The 26,189-nt window shown below is 41.0% G+C and overlaps 1 protein-coding gene across 3 annotated transcripts in view; it reads left to right on the forward strand.

Moving 5' to 3' along the window:
* The window catches only part of KIDINS220 (kinase D interacting substrate 220), a 248,515-nt gene extending 227,260 nt beyond the window's left edge, over positions 1 to 21,255 (forward strand). For all 3 annotated transcript variants that reach the window (XM_073625407.1, XM_073625408.1, XM_073625409.1), the window contains 5 exons: positions 7,209 to 7,346; positions 9,420 to 9,518; positions 12,384 to 12,605; positions 14,374 to 15,592; positions 15,745 to 21,255. In XM_073625407.1, the coding sequence (XP_073481508.1) occupies positions 7,209 to 7,346; positions 9,420 to 9,518; positions 12,384 to 12,605; positions 14,374 to 15,592; positions 15,745 to 15,782 (1,716 nt within the window). In that variant the 3' untranslated portion in view covers positions 15,783 to 21,255. The remainder of the gene's footprint in view (positions 1 to 7,208; positions 7,347 to 9,419; positions 9,519 to 12,383; positions 12,606 to 14,373; positions 15,593 to 15,744) is intronic.
* The last annotated feature ends 4,934 nt before the right edge of the window (positions 21,256 to 26,189 follow it).

Here is a 26,189-nt window from a genome sequence, read left to right on the forward strand (position 1 = left end):
TGCCCTCTGCCAGAAAGTTGTCAATGGGAAGAAGGTTTACCTTCCAACATGGCAGTGACCCAAAGCACACAGCAAAAAATACCACACAGTGGTTGAAGGAGAAAAAAGTTATTGTCATTGCATGGCTTTGTCAAAACCCAGACTTAAACCCCATTGAAAATCTGTGGAATGACTTGAAGACAGTTGTCCACAAACGGTCACCATCAAATGTAACTGAACTTGAGCAGTTCTGCAAAGAGTGGGCAAATATTGCAAAGTCTAGATGTCCTAAGTTAGTAGAAACATATCCCAACAAAGTAAAGGCTGTAATTAAAGCAAAAGGTGGTTCAACAAAATGCTGATACAAGGGGGGACCTTTTTCCAACTCAATAATTCAGTTTTTTATTTTTTCTAACATGTTGGTGTGTTATCTTTCACTTGGATGTTATATATTGCACTGTGTAAATACAGCTGAATAAAACAAAAACTGTGTCTTCATTTCAGGCTGCAATGCAACAAAATGTGATTATTTTAAAGTGTGGTGATTTTTTTCTATACTCTATACCAGTGATGGCAAACCTTGGCACTCCAGATGTTTTGGAACTACGTTTCCCATAATGCTGTACTGCGGAGTGCATGAGCATCATGGGAAATGTAGTTCAAAAACATCTGGAGTGCCAAGGTTCGCCATCACTGCTCCTATACCCATTGTATATATCTTATAGACATCCTTACCCCTCAGTCAGTTGCTAGGCTCCCATGGTTCCCATACCATCTCTATGCTGATGACACCCAGACCTATCTCTATACTACTCAGCTCACCCCATCTGTCCCCTCGTGCATCACTATTTTACTAACTGACATATCGATAAGGATCAGTGGTATCAGCAACAGTATTGCTGCGCATAGAGCTTCAATTAAAATAGCCAGTAGGAACAAATTCTGTTCTCTAATTAAAGAAGTATAAAAAAGGGAAATAAACATCACTTAACAGATATAAGAAAATTGATGCATTACCAACTCACCCCAAATAAGGGGTGTTGTTCCCAGACTCAGGGTGGAGATTGTTCCAAATTGGAACTAATGTCCCGGGGGACCAGAGTTAGGGATGATAGCGGGCGGATGATAGGTCCGTCTCTGCTCACTGTGCAGTGACAAACCTCTCAGAGCCCTGCTGTTCTCTATGGGGAGATCGGATGAAAATGGACAGCCTGTCCATCTTTCATTCCATCTAATACACTGGACGGATGGTGAACGTATCGCCATCAGTCAATTTTGAGCGGATCTTGTCAGATCGGATGGCAGGCGGGTGTCAGCAGACACATCTCCGCTGACATCCGCTTGCCCATGGAAGTCAATAGGTGGCCCGATCGGATCCACCTGAGCAATGGACAGGCTCATCTGAGCGGGCCGATTGTGTGAAAGGGGCATTATACTGCGGTGAGTTTCCTTTTTAGAACCATCTTTCCCTAACTCTGGTCCCCCTGGGATCTTAGTTACAATTTGCAACAAATTCTGTTCTGACATGTTTTGCACCGGTTTCGTGCTAGCCACAGTGCTTGGTCAAAGAACTGGGAAAACCCTGTGCCAAGCACAACACATGACAAAAAACAATTGAATAGATCCGGTGGAGCCAAGGTGAGCCTGCACCTGAGATGAGATGTAAGTATGGAGCCTGATTTCACGCAGAACAGCATGTGAAATGTTTCATATTGATTAGGATGTCGCACCACTTTTTAAAACTAAACTATTTCCCCACTGCCAACATTTCCCCCAAGATCAGTAGCTCAAGACCAGTCCGTCCCCTCATGCTAAGGTGCTAGGTATAGTCCTGGATTCTGACCTTTCTGCTGTACGTAAATCTGTATCCAAATCTTGCTGCCTGTACCTCCATAACCTCTCCAGAATACGTGCCTTTTTTTACCAGTGACCCCAGAAAGCTGTTAATTCACTCCTTTATCGCTCACCTTGCCTTCTAGATAGCCTGTGTAAAGGCAGGCCAATAGAAGGGCAATCTCCCCTTCATTCTATCATAAATTCTGCTGATGGACTCATCCACTTCAACAACTAAGCAGTGCCCACTGCCCCTCTCTGCCAATCCCTCCACTGACTTCCAATCACCCAACTGATAAAATTCACAATATTAAAACTTACTACCATCCACAACTCTGTCCCAAGCTACAAACATGAACAAATTTGTTGATCTCCGTTTCTAAAAAAAATGAACCCACAATTTTTTCCGAAATAACTTGACACTGACAAAATCAGTATCCATCACTCATCATTTCATATTTGATAAAAATCAGATTTCGCTTTTGTTTTTTGATTCAGTGGATTATTTTAAATAATAAAACAAATGACAAGGGCAAAAAAGATGGGACCCTTTATTTTATGTTTTGTGGCTTTTGGAGGCAACCACTGCAAGCAATTTCTGTAGCTCTCAATGAGACTTTGCATCTGCCAACAGGTACTCTTCTTGAGCAAACTGCTCTCAGGTTGCATATTTCACCTCTTTTCATAAATGTTGCATAGGTTTCAGAACAGGGCTAATAGAGGGCCACTTCGGGTAGTCCAAAGTTTTGTTCTTGGCCATTCTTTGGTGTTCTTTGAGCACTTTTCTGATAGAGGACCCATGACCTTTGACTCAGACAGCTTTCTGACACTAGGCTGTAGGTTTCCACTTCAGAATGTCTTGATAGCCTTGAGATTTTCACACCGATTCAAGGCACCCCTTCCAGATAAAGCAAAGCAGCCCAAAACATAACCAAGCTTCCCATATTTCACAGTAGGTATGGTGTTTCTTTCTTTGAAATTCTAAATTTTTCATCTGTGTGCTGATGTCAAGGACTGAGAATGTTAAGAACATTTGCTTTACTTATCTATTAGGAGTAATTTTTTAGTGCCAGGAACCAAGGATAATGATCTCTGTTACATTTACATATTTTCTGGAGAATTAGAAATTTGGGGTTGGTGGTTATTCAGGCCACTGATGGAAAACATTCTTTAGACTGGATCAGCCTTTCTCAACCAGGGTTCCTCCAAAGGTTGCCAGCAGTAAGATCTGTAAAGGGAGATTAATCTTACTGACCACAAAGGTAAGGCGCATTCTTTCCACTCAGTAATGTACAGAGAGTTATAGATATTGTAACTATTAGCTGTACATTCATTAAATATTATGTGTGGCCCTTTTGGAGGTCTGCATTTGAGGTCCCTATAACAGTGATCTGTCAAGTCTGCCGCATTTTTAAAAAATGTATTTATTCATGTTTTCACCATTTTTTTTTTTTTAGCCGTCTCTGGACTTGTTCTGTCTTATCAATATCTTTTTTGTAAGTGAGGTCTCCAGACCTAGACACAGTCTTCTAAATGAGGTCTCACTAAAGATCTATATAATCTATATAGGAGAATCAGGGTCTCCTTCCTTCTGCTGGTGATCCCTCTAGTGATGCATCCTATAATTATATTTGTGTATAGAAAAAAACTCCCGCGCTGTCTAACACAAATTAAACTAAAAGGACACTGCAGCAAACACCTGTGACTCTGATCCTAGCAGAAACAAGGAAAAATGTGAATGGTGATGGTGTTCGCGCTGTGAGAGGGGGAGGGGGCGAGGGGGGAGAGTGTAGATCAAAAATACTGGTGAACTAAAAAAATCATACACAATGGTGGTAGATAATACAGAAAATACTGGTGAACTAAAAAAATCATACAAAATGGTAGTAGATAATACATATGATAAAAACCAAATAAAACAGTGATAAGTGCAATACAATTGAATAAACCAAACCACAGTGAATGGATAAAAAGAAAATGGTGATAGTCAAAATGCTGGTTAATAGGTGTATCATGTATACATCAACATGGGCTAAAAGTCCCAAAACAAACAATATATAAAAAAGGAAAAAACACTTCCACCACCAAAGAAACGTGTGTGGGATGCAATCTTCAGTGATATCACCTCTGTGTCTGCAAGCAGCTCACCTCACAGCTGTAAGGTGTACAGCATAAATGCAGATCACAGGTGAAGATGATGGTTTGGTAGGGTCGATTAAATGGTGTCTCATATGTTGTTTGAAGGCTCACATAGATGGATATGAAGGATCATGCGAGAGAAAATATAAAGGTATATATAGGGTGATACCACATAGGCTATGTTGGGGCAGGAACGGATCGAGCAGTGCACACTCACTTAGAGGAAAAGGGCGCAGGCATCAATCCAACGAACGCCGAGTTCGTATGTCCCCAGTGTGGCAGCCTCGTTCAGCTCCTGCTCCCAGCGCTTGTCAGATGGACTCAATAGAAGTTGGTATGGGGTGTGAAAGAATATGCATATAGCGTAATCCAGTATAGCAATAAACTAATTTATTAAAATAGGCAAAGAATACACTCACATAAAGATGCTGTGACAGATTAAAACATCCACGAGCGGCGAGCTCGTCTCCTGCTGTCAGACTGTGTATGTACCCAGTGCTCCAATCCCGGCGCGTATTGTCACGTCACGTGACTTCATCAGGGGATAACCATTGTGTATGATTTTTTAGTTCACCAGTATTTTCTGTATTATCTACCACCATTGTGTATGATTTTTTTAGTTCACCAGTATTTATAATTATATTTGCTTTTCCCCACTGCCTGATCACACTAAGTACTCCCAAATCTTTTTCCTATGTAGTGCTAACACTGTACCCCCAATGATATACTCTCTCAAGGGATTCTTTTTCCCTAGGTGCATTATTTTACATTTAGAAACATTGAACTGAATTTTCCACTGCTTTGACCAATCTTCCAGCAATGCCAAATCATATTCCATATTGCAGACACCCCTGGTGATATCTTCCCTGTTGCGTACCTTTTGTGTCATCAGCAAAAAAGACATACCACTAACTTTTTAGTTATAGCACATAGAGATTGAATAGAACAGGACCTAGTACAGAGCCTTGTGGTACACCACCAGCGACTGGCCTCTATTCTAAATGAACCCCATTTACAACTACACTCTGGTATCTATCCTTTAGCCAACTGCATATCCACTAAACCACCCAAGGGTTAAATTTCTAGCTTGTACATCTTATTATTAGATCATTATGTGGAACTGTATTAAATGCCTTGCTGAAATCAAGATAGGTCGTGTCCATAGCACCACCCTGGTCCAAAACATTGGTAATATAGTCAAAAAATGTAGTCCGATTAGTCTGACATGATCTGCCCTCAGTAAAGCCATGCTGCTTTAGGTCCAGAAAGTTGTATGTTTTTAAATGATCAATGATCCTCCTTTTCAGGAGTGATTCCATTAACTTGACTACAACCGATGTTAAACTCACTGGCCTGGAATTGCCATGCTTCTACCTTGATGCCCTTCTTGTGAAAAGGTACAATATTAACTGGACAACAGTCATTGGAACTTTCTCCTGTTAGATGAGATTTAATTAAATAGATTAGTTAATGGTCCAACAACTATACCTCAAAGTTCTCTTCGAACTTCGGGATGAATTCTATCAGGGCCCATTGCTTTATTTAGTTTCCAGATCCTCTGCTGTTAGAACCAATATGCACCCCCACCTTGTCATTAGTACAATGTATTTCTGAGAAGACTGATCAGGAGTAATTGGCGTAATTGTTTAAAGTGACGTTAAAGGCGCTTTGTTATTTAGAAAAAAAAATGTTCTACTTACCTGCTCTGTGCAGTGGTTTTGCACACAGCAGCCTTGATCCTCCTCTTTTTGGATCCCCCGTCTGCGCTCCTGGCTCCTCCTCTTTAGCCAGTGCTCCCAATAGCAAAATGGTTTTGACGAAGCATGCTAGTCGTGTGAAACGCGTCACCTATTTTTTGCCTTTTGTCATATGCCCATGTACTTATTTTTGTGTTCTCCTGAAATAAATTCATTGCGTCGAATTGGGATTGCAGCCGTTCCTTTTTCGTCTTCTTAGCAAGTCGCTTGCTCTGGGGGGCACCTGTGCAAATTCTTAGGCGCTTACTGACATGTATAGACTGTGTACTGAGCTGTATGTGTTCTGCACTGTGTATACTGATGTGTATAAATGGTGTACTGAGCTGTATGTGTTCTGCGCTGTATTTTCTGATATGTAAACAAATAATGCATTCTGTATGCAGGCCAACTAATCAGCTGACCAACTAATCGATTATGATCATAGTTGAGAACTATTTTCATCATGGATTATGTCAATTAGTTGCTTCAGCCCTATTGTTTTTTTCCATTGCTAATGTATCTAAAAAGGTTTTGTCTGCTGTAATAGATTTAGCCATTTCCTCCTCCTCCTCCTCCTCCTCCTCCTGTGCTTAGGATGATAGACTTTAACAGTACCCACTGATTACTGACTCCTGTCGTCTTTATTCCAGTCTTTTAATTCATTTGACAGCTACAGGGTTTTCCAATGTCATCTTTGTCCCCAGTCTTGGTCTGAAGGCATGTGCCCTCTGTGCTGGGATCTAATTGTATGCAGGGGTTGCCTGCTTATAGCAATTAGTAGCCGTTCTTTAGGGATTCTTTGAGCACAGTATAGAAACTATCATTTTTGGCTTCTGACATTAAATGTGTTTAATCAGACTGGTGCAGCTGATTCTTTCTTTGTGCTCATATCTTGTCTGCCATTATAGTGCTGCAGCAGACGAGTTGAATGTTCACAGAGCCGTTTTATACACTGGCCTGGACCATTGTTGACAATAGGGGAAGAAATGGAACTTAAGAAGTTATATTTTCAAAGATGCTTATTATGTGATCAACCAAACCAACAACCCATCATAAAAAGCTGTCTTTTGTTTGGGGCAGTAGCGATATACATGTTTCATTTTTGTTGCTCACAAATGCTTGAACACCTAGGTAAATTAAAAAACGTTAATGTGTTTTAGAAGCACTATTACTCTCTGGTGAACAACTACATTCTTGAGTTATGTATTCCTTTAACGCTAATGAAATAACTTTTCAGTTCAGTGTAATTACCGAAAATATGTCTGCTTTCTGAATTACTGTATGCTAGCCTGAAATCAGACTTGCAAAAGGATTACGTGCTCTGTATCTAATGTGTGTGTGGGGGGGGGGTTTGGGGAGTGGTGGATAGGTGGGCTTTCAATTGGAAGAGCTCAGATGGTCCCATAACTAGGCTATAATAATGAGGGAACTTGGCTTTTTATTTGCTTATTTTATTGGCTTATCTGTTTGCTTTTTTTTTATTGTATCTTCTCTGCTTACACTGTGTTCATCTGTGAGCAGGTTAGTGGTGGCGGTGTGGCAACTGCGCACTCTTCTGCACTAAGTGCCTTGAATGTGGATGCAGTGTGTGAAAAGCTGAAGCAAATTGAAGGCATTGAGCAAAGCATGTTGGCACAGTACACTGCAACCATCCGCAAGGTGAGTTTTTAACATTATTTTTAATAATTCTAAAATAAAAGTTGGTTTCTCTTGCCAAATTGTAAAATCATATATTCATTCCCACATTATATTTCTATAATTTCTAGCCTATTGCTATTAATTTGAACAATCTTGAAGTTTGTAGACTTCGTGAAGATCCCCAGAAATGTACTTTCTTGAATTCTGTGACATGTATTCACTATGCCCTGTGGGTAGGCACTGCTGTGTCACATTTCACAGAGCCTGCCTTCTGAACTACAGAGGTGCTGAGAGGAGGAGTTTCAGGAGGCGGAGTCTGTACAGGAATCACTACGTGCAGGCATTAAGGTACCATGGGATATGTAGTCCTTGAAAGTAGAGAGCAGAGTAGAAGCTGCAAAGCATGCAGGGAATCCAGGAAGTTGTGGAAAGAGATGTTAAGCAGACAGGCAGCACTTACAGCATGAAAGGAGATTTTTCAAATAAGCTTATATTGGATTGTCAAGTATAACTGTTTATATTACCATTACAATGCTGATGTTTTAAAATGAAAGTGTATGCTGTGATCATAGAACACCTTTAAAAATTATGCACAGCACTAGCATCCCTTAGACTCCAGTGGCAAATTTTTTTTTTTTTTTTTTTTTTAGAGGGATTTCTTATCTGTAAAAACCACCCCCTCAAGCCATAGGCAAAATGGGACATGGATTCAGGTGTGACCCAGTTCCTACACTGCTGAGCTTTCCTTCCTCCAGGTCTTAATTATCCTGGGAATAATCCCAGGGATTTTTACATGGCCATTTTTTTAAAGTACACCTTTATCAGCTGTAAAGCCAGCATAACCTTTGCTAAGCAGTCCCTAAGAAATGCCTGCATATACCTTTTTTATTTTCTGACCAGCGTGTCCACCTTACAGATTTACATTGCAGACCCCAGCTCCAAAATTGGAGTTCCAGTACAGAGTCCATAAACCCACAGCAGCAATTCAAACACAGCAAGTTACACCATGGTATTACCCAGTAGGAGTAGTAGAGGTAGGGCCTGCGCACACAGCCGTAATCTGGGCACCACAGGTTGACACAGCAAAGGTTTAGTCCTTGGCACAGGGCAGCAAACCGGGCACATAGCAAGGTTTAATTCCTTAGGACAGGGCAGCACTCTGGGCACACAGCAAGGGTGCACAGTGGTCTGACACAGCAAGGGTTAAGGGACTTACCAGCCAGCAGCCAAGAACATCCAGACATGGGAATCCAGAGGTCGTTGGAGGAGGCAGGCCAGGCAGAGGTTTTCCCCAGTTTGCTGGGTCCTGGAAAGGTGGGATCTGGGTGCGATTCCGTGTGTCCAGGTATCCCAAACTTGCTGTCGGGTCGACCTGGCAACAGGGTCCGCCCCTTCTGCTTCTGCCCCACACAGGGGTGTGGCATTTTGTCTTAGGCGGGCACTGAAGTGTGGCAACAGCGGGACCGCGCTGTGCCCAAAAGGAGACTTAGGGGTGGAGCGCACAGTGACAGACCTGTAGCCTGCATGTGGCGAATCCACATGCAGGCACAGCAGGAAGGTAGACCGCCTGGCACTAGGCTAGAACAGAATGGAGGGACTCAGCGGGAAACTGCTCCCTGGCGCCCAGCATGGATGTTAAGTGATCTCCGTGCGAGCGCCAGGGTATGTAATGAAGGTGAGGTGGGTGACTGTGACAGATGCATTGCATTGGCAGGGAGGAATATGTCAGAAGTATAAGTTCTGAAATTTAATATTGGCATATTGGGTGCCAAATGTTGGGATCTGAGGTGTTTAGGGGGACACTTGCCAGAAAACAAAAGTTATATAGTAACCTTGTGCTGCCAGCTCATTTATTAGGCTTAACTCTATAAGAGAGCTAGTTCATCTACATTCCCTAATATGTAAAGTTTATTTTTATTGCTATAAATGTATGTTTTCAGCATCATTATAGATTGAATATAACCATTGGATTGCTAGCTTTGTGGGACATTTTGCTACTGACAACTATGCCATAGCAGGTAGAATTTATCTTTTCTATCTGAGTTTAGGGCAGAGTTGTCCTGCTTTCACTGACTTATTCTGTCTCCTCTGCAGGCAAACATCAATGGTCGTGTCCTGGCACAGTGCAGCATGGATGAGCTAAAGAAGGAGATGAGCATGAACTTTGGTGATTGGCACCTCTTCAAGAGTGCAGTAAGGATTCTAGTCACATTTTTACTTGTTTGGTCTGCTGATAGTCATTTGACTGCATGTGGTATTTCATATTTAGTTCTGCTTATTACAGGCTGAGCCTCAGTGCCTGCATCCACTAGCTGTATTATTTTCCTGCATTTCTCTGGTTTTGCTTCTTGGACAAAATGGCTTTCAGATTGAGAGTTAATTCCGAGCATTGCGTTCTTGAAGATTTCCTGCATCTCTACTTACTCATCTCATATTTATTACACTCAGCCATCTAAGTGAAGTTGCTTAACCACCTACCCACTGGGCACTTAAACCCCCTTCCTAACCAGACCAATTTTCAGCTTTTGGTGCTCTCACATTTTGAATGACAATTACTCAGTCATGCAACACTGTACCTATATGAAATTTTTGTCCTTTTTTTCACACAAATAGAGCTTTCTTTTGGTGATATTTAATAATCAATGTTTTTTTTTTATTTTCTGCGCTATAAAAGAAAAAAGACCGAAAATTCTGTAAAAAAAAAAAATGTATTTTTCTTCGTTTCTGTTATAAAATTTTGCAAATTTAGTAATTTTTCTTCATAAATTTTGGTCAAAATTTATACTGCTACATATCTTTGGTAAAAATAACCCAAATCGGTGTATATTATTTGGTCTTTGTGAACGTTATAGAGTTCACAAGCTATGGTGCCAATCTCTGAAAATTGATCACACCTGATGTACTTACTTGTGTGCTCATTTCTTGAGACCCTAACAAGTCAGGAAAGTACAAATACCCTCCAAATGACTCCTTTTTGGGGAAGTAGACATTCCAAGGTATTTAGTAAGAGGCATGATGAGTTTTTTGAAGTTGTCATTTTTTCCCACAATTCTTTGCAAAATCAGGTTATTTCTCACACACAGCATATGCATAGCACAAATTACACTCCAAAACACATTCTACTACTCCTGAGCATGGCGATACCACATGTGTGAGACTTTTACACAGCATGGCCACATACAGAGGCCCAACATCCAGGGAGCACCATCAGGCGTTCTAGGAGCATAAATTACATATAATTTCTTGACTACCTCTTGCACTTTTGAAGGTCCTGGAGCACCAGGACAATAGAAATACCTCCAAAATGACCACATTTTGGAAAGAAAACACTCCAACGTATAATCTATGAGCCATGATGAGTCTTTTGAACATGTCATTTTTTTCTAAAGTTTTTGGAAAATGTGGAAAGAAAATGAAAACTCATTTCTTTTTACACAAAGTTGTCCATTTATACAATATTTCTAACAGATAGCATGTACATACCAAAAATTACACCCCAAAATAGAGTGTAAGACTTTTCCACAGCCTGGCCACATAGAGAGGCCCAACATGCAGGGAGCTAGGGGCATAAATTTCAAATCTAATTTGACTACCAATACACTTTTGTGAGGCACTGTAGTGGCAAGGATGTGGCATGGATGAGCATGAATGGGGATGGATGAGCCATGGATGGGAATGGATGAGTATTACTGGGTATGGCTTCAGAATGGCAAAGATGTTTTTATTACAAATTATGTGAGCAGACTTCAGTTCCTCTTTAAGCCAGCCTTAGATGGATCGACTCTCAGCATATTCAGCAGGGACCAGCTGAGATTTGACATTTTTTAGCATGCGATTATTGTTAGCGAATATAGCCGCTAGCAGCAATCACCATGTTCTCCCAGCAGCGATGGCGCCCCACACCCTCTGCTGAGAGAACACAAATACTCTGGGGAAATCAAGCAATTTTCTTTCCTGTGACCCGTGGTTGCAGGAAAGAAAATAGTATTACAGATGTATTCAGGCGATACAGCCAGTTTATAGTCAGATCAGTCAACATCATTATACCTATAAACTCTTCTAGACCCCAGGAGATATTACCAGCCTGAGATTTCTAGGGGCCAGAGCTGATTGGTTTGGCTGAAATTTCTCAATGCTGGTTTCCCCTAAGAGAGGTCATTTTTAAAGTGACCAGGACTAACACCTTCCACCGCTCATAAGCACAATATGCACATTCTCTTTATGTGAATGGGTTTTTTAAAGTGGTCCCCCCTTTCATCTGCATTTAAAAGCAGCACAAGTAGTAGATATTTTGTTGCCAATGCTTGGATTCCATGGCCACATTCAGCACCTTAACCTGTTGCTGAAATCTCCTTGTTGTATTGAAACAGACAGTGGCGGCTGGTGGTTTTTTTTTTGGGGGGGGGGGTCAGGTGGGCAGCAAACATCTCGCATTTAGCAGCGTTTCGTTTAGAGGTTTTAATTTTAACAAAAAAAAAATTTTTTTTTTTTTTTTTTTTTTTTACAATCGCCTCTAAACGTGGCATGTAAACACGGCTAAACGGATGTTTTTAGACGCCTGTTTATAGCTGTCAAGTTAAGTTGTTCAGGAGAGGTTAAACAATGTCCCATGTACATGAAGCCTTATGGGGAAAAAAATTGTTCTGGCACTTGAGGCCATCATTACTTCATTTCAACTATTAAAATCTAATTAGTAAAGGGTAATTTAGTATAATTGAGACTCTGCATGTTTTATCAATATTGCTATATTGTTAGCCATGAAAAAAACAGGAACATCAGCAGGAAATCTCATTGGTCAACTCCACAAAGAGATGTAAGGCGGTGCAAAAGAAGGCTGGTCAACATTCCACCCTTATATCTCCAGCCTGCTAACTTGACACGTGAGCCTGAAAGTGAGCTATAGAATCACAAAGCGTTTTTGAAAATAAACTGTTGTCTTACTTTCCTGTTCGCTTGTGATATGTGATGGTGGTAGTGGTATCTGTATTGTAGGGGGCACTAGAAAATTTTATTTGCTTTGTCAAGTAATTTTGTGTGCGTTTTTTATTTCTGCTAAAGCTTCAAGAGATGAGAAGTGGTGAGACACAGATACATCATGATGATACCCGTATGACTGAGCCAGTGAGAAATGTAGCTGCTCACAATGAGATTAGCCGTCGTTCAATGCCAAGCCAAGAACTTCCACATACAGACCTCGCTGGTCAGAACTATGATTTCAGCTTCAGCTTTGAAGAACTCAACACACTTGGATTTGAGGAGGCACCACAACGTAATTGGCAGGTACACCGCAACTTAATTTGCTTAGCCTTTGGAACTATTTTCTAACTTGATGTCCAATAGTACAAATCTGAATGTAGCCTGGGACATCTGGGCATCTCCAGCTGTAAGTATTACAGTTCATCAATGAAATGGTTAATTTCAGTGTATAAAAAAGTGCCGTTAATTAGGTTAGGAGTAATTTTTTTCTCTGTTCCCTGAGCATTGATTGGTAGTTGTCTCATTGGAAGTATTGCATTTCCTTTTTTTGGATGACAGCTTTAGAATTTAAAGTGGAGTTCTGCCCAAAAATGGAACTTCCGCTCATCTGATTCCTTCCCCCCTCCGGTGCCACATTTGGCACCTTTTGCGGGGGAGCGGATACCTGTCTTTGACAGGTATCCTGTCCCCACTTCCGGGAGACCAGGCAGCAGAGATCTACGTCAGCAGCTTGGTCCCCCTCCTCCTCCCTCCTCTTCTGCTGGCCAGTGAATGAGGAACAGCGCGCTTCGCGCATGCGCAGTATGGGCCTGGCCATGAAGCCAAAAGGCTACACTGCCGGGTTCCCTTAGTAGCAATGGCCGCAGTAGCACCCGACAAGCCGAACCGAAGATCGCCTGCAGTGCCCACATCGCTGGACTCCAGGACAGGTAAGTGTCCTAATGTCAGCAGCTACTGACTTTTAATTTTATAAAGGGGCGGGCGGACCTTCTCTTTAAAAAAAAATAGGCAATAATTAAAACTATTTCATATGTGTTTAACTTACTAAGCTATATATTTTTTGTATATAGTGTAAGAAGGTTCTGTAGTTCCATAAAATATCTTGCTTTAGGTAAGGTTAATGTCTAGTTTTTAGTTATCATCTTGTTACTTTTTGTGAGGACGCCACCCTTATCCTTTGCACATCTACCTATTCAGTTAAGAACACCTGTAGGATAGATCTATGAGGTACTTTGAATTGGTTTTTACAAATACAAGTTTTGAATTGATCATCTTTTACCTTTAGTGAGTCTATGGCAGGGGTCTTCAAACTACGGCCCTCCAGTTGTTCATGAAATTCAATTCCCATCATGCCTAGTCATGAGTTTTACAATGCCTCATGGGAAGTGTAGTTCTGCAACAGCTGGAGGGCCGTAGTTTGAGGATCCCTGATCTATGGTCTGGAACGAAGTATGGCTGTCAGGAGTCCCCACCTCACCTGCTTCATGTTCTGGGTCAATGATTCGCTAGTGGTGAAGTAAAGATGCCAGCCCAGCAACGTGCTACTTAAATAACTGCTGGAAGTAGCAGTTCCCATATATCATTACAGGTTCCCTATATTTAAAAGAAAACATTTCTGAAGGATATAAAGGGCAATTGCATAACCTGTTTGCACATACCTGCAGCAGCTTACAGTGCCCCATGCATGTCTGGGGATTCTGATTAGGGAAGGGTTCGGTACCACCTGGTAGTGCAGAAGCATACCCTCCCCCCTCATCACCTACAGATTAATGTTGGCTGGTGAAGAAATTCAAAATAGTAATAGGGCAGCTTGAGAAACAGAAGAAGTTTGAAAAACAAATGTACATGCATTCACATAACTGGTCTGTCAGATTTCGTGTGCATTTAGCGAGACTATGCCTTTTTCTTGGATATGCAAAGATTAGTCAGTGGATTGAAGGAATTGTAGAAGATGGTCAAGTACATGGAAAATCTAATGACTTAAAAGAAATCCATATGTTGATTTAATTGTAGAAAAAAACATTTTTTGCAAGTAACTGATGCATTGTGTTGATGCACATTTCTGTTTCAGGGAAAGGGACATAGAACCCCAAGCTTAACCAGTCTCAACTCACAGGAATCAAGCCAGGAAATCTTGCGGCTGACTGATAAAGTTCAGGCAGAATACAGAGATGCTTATCGGGAATATATTGCACAGATGGCACAAATAGAAGGTGCTGTGAGTTCTACTAGTGGCCGATCCTCTCCTATGAGCTCCAGTGCATACTACATTGGGCAGAGCACATCTGTGAGCTCCATACACTCCACTTCAGAACAAGACAAAGGGAAAGAAGAGCAAAAGCTGGAAGATGGAAGGAAGCCATTTTTGCTGAAGAGAAATGATGTTGTTGATTATACATCTTCCACAGCTTCTACAACTGATGCTTCCCCATTGGACCCAATCACAGAAGAGGATGAAAAGTCTGATCAGTCTGGTTCCAAGCTTCTTCCCAGTAAGAAGACAGCAGAGAGGACAAGCATATTCCAGGGAGCTGATATAAAGCTTAAGGGAAATGGGATGCGCTACCAGAAGCTTCCAAGCGATGAAGAGGAGTCTGGACCAGAGGAGTCTGATAACACTCCTCTTCTAAAGGATGGCAAAGACAAAAATCCAGATACTACCACAGACAAGAAAGTGTCTGATAGTGCATCAGAACCAGTGAGGACATTCATCAAAGCAAAAGAATACCTGTCTGATGCTATATTAGACAAGAAAGACTCCTCCGACTCTGGCGTGAGGTCCAATGAAAGTTCACCAAACCATTCACTCAACAATGAAGGCAGCGATGACCCCCAGCTTGAAAAAGTTAACCTTATTGAACTTGAGGATGACCGCCTGCGTGCAAAGAGGGGAATACCAAACAGTCTAAGTGGTCTTCAAGACTCCACAATAGCACGCATGTCCATCTGCTCGGAAGACAAGAAGAGCCCATCTGAAAGCAGCCTCATAGCCAGCAGCCCAGAGGAAAATTGGCCAACTTGCCAGAAAGGCTACAATCTCAACCGTACTCCCAGCACAGTGACCCTAAATAATAACACTGCAAACCAAAACTTTGAAGAAACAGAAGCAGCAAAAGAAGAGTCACCAATCATAGTGGTGCCTGGGTCCAGCCCAGTTCACAATGAAAATCTGAAGAGATTGACCCACAAGAGAGGACAGCGATCAGGATACAGCCGCCTGGCAAAAGATTCCTCAGAGTTGCACACAGTCACATCATCTGACTCTGCTGGCTTTGCAGAGGAACGAGAGAGTATCCTTTAAACTCAATCTCCATCGTTTCAGTCCCTGTCAGCATCCATTTTTTTTTTTAATTATTTTTCTTTCTCCGTTACCATTTTTTGCCAACCTCATCCAACCTTAAACCTTAAGCACTTGTAATCCTTAACACATCTTTCTTAAAATGTTCTGGAAAATATGTAAAAGCAAAAACCAGCAACTAACCTAGTAAAGAGCACTGAATCCTATCAGCAGCCATAATACCTCCTGCAGATCTTTCTACTGCTCTTTAATGTGACAAGAAGAGAGCATCTTGTTCCAGAAAGTTTTATGACCATTAGATTTTGTGCTCTTCATTAGCCATTTCATTATTCCATCACATTCACATTTATAAGCATTATTGAACCGTCATGAGCTGAAATAATAGACAGTGAGATTAGACCTGTTAATTTGATACTTTTATAAGGTTTTTCCACGTAGCACAATGATTTATTCCTGCTAAATTTCTTAAACGCTTAGCAGGTTCCTTAGTGGACAAATTTCAACTATAAAGCTCAAACTTTCCATACTGGGTTTTTGTCCCTCAGCTGAAAGGACAATCCGGAAATAGTTATGGTGCCAATAAAAATCTTAAAGATTTGGATTAACCTAACCAAATCTGATCAATATCAATTGTATCATAAAATAAATCAACTTAGGAAGTCTTTAAAAAAAACCCTTTTGTCATCCCAGTTGTAGTCCAAAGGATCCTCTGAGCTTTGGAATTTTGAGTTTTCTTATACACAAATTAATGCCAAGATGGCTTAAAGTAGACATCCAGAAAAAAATACTTTCTTTTATTGTGAACTATCCAGAAATGTTATGTGCAGTCTTTGCCAAAAAAGTCTGGAGGTTGGTTGGGGATGCTAAAAATGTTTGTATTAAGCAGCAAACTGACTGTGAGCTTCTGACTGCTCCAGCTTGTGTACGGAGAAGGATAGAGTTTATCATGTTTCCCTTCCTCTCTCAAAAAGAATTGTATACTTTTCACTGAATGCAAGGCTTTATCTAAAAAGGAGAGAGAAGAGGAGGGTGGGTAAACCATAAGATCTCCCCTCACCCATTCATAGGAAGCCTTGTTTTCATTGAATAGAATACAAAGCTTTTTGTTAATGAGAGAGGAGGGGAAAGCGATCCAGCACTATCCTTCACTGTATGCAAGCTGGGAACTTGCAATCTGAGCTGTAGAAGTTCATGGCTTGCAGTCAGTTTTTAGCATAATAAAAAATAACATTTTTAGCATCCCCAGCCACTCCACAGGTGTGGAAGGCAAAAGATTGTGCACAACTTCCCCGGGACATTCACAATATAAAAATTACTTGTTCCTGGAGTTTAAATTAGAAGCCAGGAAAATCCTTAGCTGGGTGGAGAAACCATTTAAAGATCTATAGCAGTGTTTCTCAACTCTTGTCCCTTGGTGGCTGCCAACGGTGTATTTCAGATCTCACAATATCAACTGTCCTTTATTGCATAACCAAGCTGCATTTTCTCCTGAAATTCTAGGTAACATATATACTGTTCAATGCCAGTAAGGGATAGAGATCAGAACCGCTGTGCTAAAATCTGTTTCAATGAGGATGGAAAGTTTGCTGGGTTTACACTAAGTGGTGTATTCACAAATCTATATCAAAGTCTTCACAAATCTATATCACAGGCAATCCAAAACTTAGAGGATGAACCTGCATTGTTCACAATTGTGAGACGTATAAATGCTAAATAATTCGATAGGTGGTTTGAGATTTAAATCTGTGCAAACCACTACACTTTCTAAGACTGACTATAATAATACAATGGGCAGCATTGTCAGAATAGCAGCTAATGTTATGACATGTGCTTATGGTAACTGAATTGCCGAAACAGCATAAAATATCAAATATCTACATAAAAATGCAGAGGGCCCCAAACATATTTTCCCTAGCATAAATTCTTCACACCAGTGACTAAAAACAAATATGACTAATGATTTTTGGAACATTCATTTTATATCCGAAACTTGAGTTGTTATTTTTGTAGTGAGCTGCTTATATATTAACCGCTTACCGACCAGCCGCTGTCATTATACTGTGGCAATGTGGCACGATCCCGCAAATCGCCGTAGCTCTACATCGGCTCATGAAATCGCTTTTGTGGGTGCGCGCTCCCATTGCCAGTGGGGGAGCCAATCAGCAGGTCCCGTGATCGTTCCCCACAGTGACAGAACGGGGCTCTGCCTTTGTAAACAAGACAAATCTCCGTTCTGACAGGGGAGATCACACAGATCCTGTCTTTCTGCTATGCAGGAAGATGGATATGTGTGTTTCCCCAGTCACACAGTCCCCCATACAGTTAGAAAACACAAACAGGGAACACATTTAACCCCTTGTTTGCCCCTGATGTTAACCTCTTCCCTGCCAGTGTCATTAGTACAATAACAGTGCATATTTTTAGCACTGATTACTGTACTAATGTCACTGGTTCCCAACAAAGTGTCAAAAATGTCAGGTGTCCGATCTGTCCGCCGCAATCCTGCTTAAAATCACTGATTAGCCGCCATTACAAGTAAAAAATAAAAATGCCATAAATCTATCCCCTATTTTGTAGACACAATAAAATTTGTGCAAACCAATCAATATACGCTTATTGCAATTTTTTTTTTTTCCCAAAAATATGTAGCAGAATACATATCGGCCTAATCTGATGATTGCATTTGTTTTTTTACATTTTTTTTTTTGGGGGGGAAATGTTTTATAACAGAAAGTAAATTTTTTTTTTTTTTAAATTGCCGCTTTTTTTTGTTTATAGAGCAAAAAATAAAAACTGCAGAGGTGATCAAATACCACCAAAGGAAAGCTCTATTTATGGGGTAAAAAAGGACATATATTTTGTGTGGGTACAGCGTCGCACGACCACGCAATTGTCAGTTAAAGCGACACAGTGCCGTATCGCAAAAAATGGCCTGGTCAGGAAGTGGGTAAATCCTTCTGGGGCTGAAGTGGTTAAAGCGGATGTGTCTCCCAGCTACACAGTAGGCAGCCATTTTGTGGACTATTTCATGTTTTTAGTTCATTGGAAACAAATGGCTTTGGCTCGTGGCTTGATGAAGCCACTAATGTCTGACTTCATGGGCAAGCTTAGTGACAGCCTGGATATGGTGTATTGATCTATGTATCTTCACCAAGGCAGCCAAGGCTCATTCTTTTCTCTCTGGCACTGTTTGCCTTGTGCATTGATGATACGTTTTAAAAGACCCAGAACATTGTATTTGAGAAGGGCGTCACACTACAATGTGGCTGCCCCTAATTTGCCTGGGACTTTTATAAAGGCTTTTCCAGTGTCTTGGATAACACTACCAGCTTAAAGCATGAAGCAGAAATCTGAGAAGTGTGACAGCAAACTTTCCCCATGTTATTTGTCCCCTGATTGTAACTCAGTGATTCACTACTTAGATCTACAGCTATTTTACATATCTATTCAATATTAAAGTGGTTGTAAACCTCAGACATGAAATATTAACAAAGCATATCCCTCTATAGTGTGTACGTGTCTCAATTAAAAGCACTCATTGTCATTTCTGTCTGGTGCTTTGTTCCTCTTCTATCTGTCACTTCTGACATTTTTTCCTGACACCTCAGCTCTGTTCCTGTGTGTGTGGGGGTTCCTTCCTTCCCTTCCCTTCCCTTCCCTTCCCTTCCCTTCCCTTCCCTTCTTCCCTATTTTTTTTCTTCCTTTCTTCCTTCCTGTCAGCTCTTAGAGCTCTCCTCACTGAGCTCTGCAGTGTGTAACTTCAGATCTCCGCCCCCTTTTTTTATTTTTATCTAAGTCTCAGACACGCTTCTAAATTCAGCACTTTGAATGGATGTAGAGAAGAGAAGACTGCAGGTGGACAGGTACAACTTATGTAGGAAGACTTGCTTCATCTCTGTGTATTACCAGAGGATAGTCTCTTCACTGGGTATATGTAAAGGGTTTACAACCACTTTTAAGTGTTAGGCTTCCCTTCTGTGGGAAAATCTGATAGTGATTCAGTTGAAGGCTGTGAGTCTTGGAAAAATGTGACATTGAGGTTTGCAATCAGTGGACAACACAATATTCATGAATCCCCTTTGTATTTTAAAGTGGAATTCTTTAATAATTGTGCTGTTAGGTCCTCAAATATTTTCCAGGTTGATTTCACGTAAACTTGATAGTTTTATTTGATCTTCATGCTAATAAGGGTTTAGGGTCACCTTGACTCTTGTGAAGTCAAATTAGCACATTGTGTTGAGCAAACACTAGTGAAACATACCTGTACAATAGTAATTCTTTCCAGTCATTTGTTTCAGTAATTGTGAGATTTTGTTGTGCCATACCAATGTTTGATGTTCTAAGTGTTTGTGATGCATGCCTTGATGATAGTGTCCTGGTGAACTGCATGCTGTGTAGACCTATAGATATCCTTCCTGGTCATGAGCCTTCGTCGCCTGTCAAGTCTGTATTTTAGGAGCAACTCTAATAAGACAATACGATATGTCATTGTCCATAAACGTTTGCCCAGCTCAACAGTCATTGAGAACTCTGGCAAGCTTGAATGAAGTGATATCATGGTTGAAACTGTCCATGCTGGACTAATAGCCAAAGGAATATAGGAATAAAACACAGGGGCATTCTTCAACATCAGGCTAAAAGGCCAGTTTATCCAGTTTTGAAAATGGGGAGTTATTCAACAGCACAACAAAAATGTCCATATAATTGAATACAGTCAACAACACTAGTAATAGGGGTTGCATGATAAACACTTAGCAATGGGTTTTTTAAATAAAAAAAAAACTGAACACACTTTTTAATGTGTGCTACCAATAGCAAGACATTGTTTCTCCAGTGCTATTTAGAAAAGAAAACTAAAGCAAATATCTGTTTGCTGTCTTCAGTAAATCCTTCTTTTCTCTTAAGACTAGTTGTGTGCTCATTTCTGGTTTGGTATGGTTCATGGCATGCTTTAACCCTCCGATAATATATCTGTATAATCATTTATTCCTACGATGTGTGCAGGTGACATATGTATGAACACTGCTCTGAAGATGCTGCAATTTTAACAATAACTGCCCCATTTACCACAGGAATATTCAAGATTTAGCTTTCAGAAAAAGGCCTGCTGCAAATGTGTATTATAAGCCAGCAAAAACTAAAAAAAAGGCAAGCCGCCTACCCTTAAAGGGCCACTTAGTTGTTTCATATTCAAAAAGTGGTTTATGAAAAAGCTTTTAATAACATTAATTGTTAAAGCAAACCTTAAAAATATACAGTTCCCTTACTAACTGATTAGTTAAATGTACTTAAAGTATGAAGGATGTAAAGAAGTCCCTCCCAAATACCAGTCATATCTGTGCTCTGAGCAACCAGTGGTCTTGATGTGGTTGCCAGAGCTCCTGGCACTGACTTGTACTGCCGGTCAGTACAGCTCAGCGGAGTTCCTTGGTCATAAGATCTGTGCTTTGTTTCATGGCCAGCACAAGACAGTTTCTGAGAAGTGTTCATGTGACAGTGGTTAATATGAAAGGTATGTGCTAGTGTCCCTTGTTGTCAGACTGTTTAAATGCCATTTACCTGTCCCCAAGCCTGCATGATGACAGTGTTTCAAAACCTAATTAAAGTGCTGTTAACTGTCTCATAATGTTGAAATAAAACAAACTGTAAACCGCATTGTGTTCTGTCTTTCCTGATTGCATTTACTGTAGTCACCAATATAAATAGTACAGCATACAGTGAAAATATCATAGTAACAAGTGTAGAAACTGGTAAACTGGATCGATAAGTGGATCTGGTTAGCAGTACAGTGGCATTTTTAGGAATTTGGTGTCATCCTTACTTTAGTGCAGTCCAGGAGAAAAAAAGACTGGTCTTTATCAATTGCAGAACATCGGCCGATTTATGCCCCACGACACGCACCCCAAGACAGGAGCGGAATCATTTCTAATGAAGAGGGATGGCTGCATGGACTCTCCTCTTGGGTGTTACTTAAAGTGAATCTTCTAATAAACATTAACACTTAAAGAATACCTGAGATAAACATGGGGTCAGTAATTGCCAGCCTTCTAAGAATATTTGTTTTGTTTGTGACTCAGGAAGTCAGTGGATCATCATATTAGCCAGCCAGCTATCATTTTTTGAAGAAGAGGTCAACAGTGGCAACCCCTAAATTCTCTCAGTACGGGTTCATTTTAACCCGAATCAGTAGGCTTTTGTTTAGAATGAAAAGACAACAGTTGTGTTGCTATAGAAGTAGTTCAGGGCTGTCCTACATTTTCACAAGGGTACAGTACAAGGGTCATATGTTTTACAAATATTTTCATACTGAAAAAAACTGAATAAAATTGAAATTAAGTTTAACATGGCGCTTTTTTTGTAGTAACTGGCATGATATGATTCAGAACAGAAAAAGCACTTACAGCAGTAGTAAACCCGCAGCTGCTGGGGAAAAAAAAAAAATTCCCTGCAAGGCATTGTCATAATGTGCTAGTATGCATCGCGTTACTAGCACACTGAGAAACTTACCTTAGAACAAAGCCCTCCAGCACCTCAATGTCACCACTGAGAGGGCTGACCTCTTCCCCCAATCTTACTTCCGGGTTTGCGGCCTGCAACTACATGAGTGGCCGGGGGCGTGATGACGTCACTGCTACGAATGCGGGCAGGAGCCGACCTTTACGGCACAGGCTCTGAAGGTCTGGCACTGTAAGCTGGACCTTCAGAGCGCATGCATGAGATATTTACAGTACCTACAGGTAAGCCTTATTTTATAGGCTTACCTGTGTAGGTACAAGTGTTGTGACAGTTTACTGCCACTTTAAATAAAGCAAAGAAATACCCCAAAATGTCAGCCCATCAGAGCCCCCCTCCACAGCAGAGACTATTAAAGTTTGCTCTAACATCAGGGTCAGGTTCCCTATCGGAGTCAGAAATTTTAGTCGACTAAAATGTACTGGAGATTTTCCTTTTGTTTTTTTAACAGAGAAGATTATTGATTATTTCTTGTATAACATTACAAAACAGTAAAAAAAAAAAAAAAAAACTTGCACAAAAGAGAACAAAAAGAGGGCAAGAAATCCCAAGACATAATCCACGCTGGTTGACCGTGGCATCCCATCTCATTACATATACAGGTCAGAGAAACCAACAGATTTACCCCAGTGATCGATTAAAGACTGTCATGGTATTCTACACAAGGAACCATTACATTAAGTGGTAACAAAACCTAGTATGCATGAGTATACCCAAGAAGAGTAATGCGTAAACCTTCATAGCATAGTGAGCAAGGGAGCATAGCTCACTAATAAAGCACACATAATGTGGAGCAGTAAGAGGAATTGAGTGGGAAGGAAGAAAATAAGAATAAAAAAAGGGTAAGCAGGAGAGGGCAAGGAAGAAACTTTTTCGAAAACCATCAAATTGTCACAGATCAAAAGCCTTAACCCATGAATTACACATTTTGTGGCATTTTTTGGTGCAGTTACGACCCAAGTAGGTGAGCTTGTACAATAGGAGGACATTATTTATTATAGTGCGCCATTGGGATATTGTAGGGGTCCAGCACTTTCCATTTTTAGAGGATAGTTTTACTGGCATGATAGAATGCATAAAACAGAAACAAACATTTGTAGTACGTGGTGGCCATCGTGTTACAAATACCCAGCAATAGCATAAGTGGTTCTTTAGCATTTGTTAATCCATTAATAGCCCCCACCTCTGATGCCACTTTATCCCAAAAGACCTGTAGCAAAACTAAACCATATGTAGGAACGTGCCCGTAAAGCACGGCACTTAGGGCATGTAGGATTCGTCAAGGGCCTAAATGAAGGACAGCATGTGGGGGGAGTACTACGCCCCGTGGAGGAATTTTAACTGAATCCGTTTATCTCTAGCAGAGATCATGAGTGGGAGATGTTGTATGCCCTCCCCCCAATCCCCATCAGTTAAGTCAGGCAGATCACATATAGGCTGGATAACAGCGATCACAGGTCAATTAGCTTCAGTATAACTCACACAAATAGAAAACATAAGGGGAATACAGACACTGAATTTCAAGAGCCAACTTCCCTAAACTACGAACCTTGCTAGAGGATATTAATTGGGATAAAATCTTAGGAACAAAGAACACGGAGGAGAGATGGGTTTGCTTTACGAGCATATTAAATAAGGGCATTAGCCAGTGCACCCCATTGGGAAATAAATTTAAAAGAGTGAACAAAAGTCCTGGGTGGCTTAACGCCAATGTAAAAATGCATATAAAAGCAAAGGAGAAGGCCTTCAAAAAATACAACACTGAGGGATCATCATCAGCATTTAAACTTTACAAAGAATGCAACAAGAAATGTAAGGGTGCTATTAGGACGGCTAAGATAGAACACGAAAGACACACATAGCAGAGGAGAGCAAAAAAAATCCCAAGAAATTCTTTAAGTATATAAACAGTAAAAGAGGGAGGACAGACCATATTGGCCCCATAAAGAACGAGGAAGGGAATCTGGTTACAAAGGATGGCGAAGGTATTGAATTTATTCTTCTCAGTCTTCACGAGGGAATCGGGGGGGCTTCAGTAACCAAAACTGCAGTGTTTCATTAGCCATAATCGGCATGAAGAATCGTTCTTGCCAAACCAATCTATTAACCTGTGAGGAGGTGAGCTGCCATCTAGATAAAGGAAGGCCCATAGATGTGGTGTATTTTTGGATTTTGCAAAAGCATTTGACACAGTTCCCCATAAACATTCACTGTACAAAGTAAGGTCCGTTTGCATGGACCGGAGGGTGAGTACGTGGATTGAAAACTGGCTACAAGGGCGAGTTTAGAGGGTAGTGATAAATGGGGAGTACTCGGAATGGTCAGGGGTGGAAAGTGGGGTCCCCCCGGGTTCTGTCCTGGGACAAATCCCAATAAATTTGTTCATAAACGACCTGGAGGATTGGGTAAATGGTTCAATCTCTGTATTTGCGGACAATACTAAGCTAAGCAGGGCAATAACTTCTCCGCAGGATGTGGAAACTTCGCAAGTAGATCTAAACAAATGAATGGAGTGGGAAACTACATTGCAAATGAGGTTTAATGTGGAAAAATTTAAAATAATGCATTTGGGTGGCAAAAATATGAATGCAATCTACTCACTGGGGGGAGAACCTCTGGGGGAATCAAGGATGGAAAAGGACCTGGGGTGTCCTAGTAGATAGGCTCAGCAATGGCATGCAATGCCAAGCTGCTGCTAACAAAGCAAACATAATATTGGCATGCATTAAAAGGGCGATTAACTCAAGAGATAAAGTGGTAATTCTCCCACTCTACAAGACTCTGGTCCGGCCTCACCTGGAGTATGCTGTCCAGTTCTGGGCACCGGTCCTCAGGAAGGATGTGCTGGAAATGAAGCGCGTACAGAGAAGGGCAACAAAACTAATAAAGGGACTGGAGGACATTAGTTATGAGGAAAGGTTACGAGCACTGAACTTATTCTTTCTGAAGAAGAGGTGCTTGAGAGGGGATATACTTTCAATTTACAAATACCATACTGGTGATCCCACAATAGGGATAAAACTTTTCTGCGGAATGGAGTTTAATAAGACACGTGGCCACTCATTAAAATTAGAAGAAAAAAGGTTTAACCTTAAACTGCGTAGAGGGTTCTTTACTGTAAGAGCGGCAAGGAAGTGGAATTCCCTCCAACAAGTGGTGGTTTCAGCAGGGAGCATCGATAGTTTCAAAAAACTATTAGATAAGCACCTGAACGACCACAACATACAGGGTTATACAATGTAATACTGACGTAAAATCACACACATCGGTTGGACTTGTGTCTTTTTTCAACCTCACCTACTATGTAACTATGTAACTGCCTCAAGATGGGCTTTCTAAAATTTTGTGGGAAGGTCATCCATGCCTGGAGTTTTACAAGACTGCATGGATTATATAGACTGTTGTATCTCCTCCAGGGAGATGGGCGAGTCTAGATGATGTTGTTCAGATGATAGAGGAAAATCTAGACCTGCGAGATAAGATAGAAGGTCTACCTCTGTCTATTGGACTCTGGAAGAATAGAGCTCTTGGCTGGCAAATCGGGCATTGATTGCTATAGGATTGGTTAAGAGGATACCGTCAGCATCTCTGATGATCGCTATAGAAGTCACCAGGGACTGCTCTTTACAGAGCCAGGCCAATAGGCATCCAGTCCCGTCTCCCTGCTCAAAGATGCGCTGTACCTGATGTAACCGTTGCTGCTTTGCATTTTCCTGCTGAACTGCTTCAGCAGGGCTTTCCACCGTCTCATCTGAAATCCAGTATCGGGAAAGACTCCACACCCTGTCCGAGTGGGTATTATGCAACTGAATGGACAACAATACAGGGGCGAGGTCCGAGATACCCCTCGGGAGTATAGAAACCTCCAATAATTTTCGCAATAAAGGGGTGAACACACAAATAATGTCAATACGAGACATAGTATTATAAGTAGAGCAGAAACAAGTAAACTATATGTCCCTGGGGTATTTCCAACACCAGGCATCTCGCAGCAAATAGATGCAGTAGTAAATAACTTAGACTTTATCCATGGAGGACCCAATGGACCTGGTGAGCCATAGTAGCCCCGACTCCCA

The sequence above is a fragment of the Aquarana catesbeiana genome, linkage group LG04, assembly GCF_042186555.1.
Source record: "Aquarana catesbeiana isolate 2022-GZ linkage group LG04, ASM4218655v1, whole genome shotgun sequence".
Classification (NCBI taxonomy): Eukaryota; Metazoa; Chordata; class Amphibia; order Anura; family Ranidae; genus Aquarana; species Aquarana catesbeiana.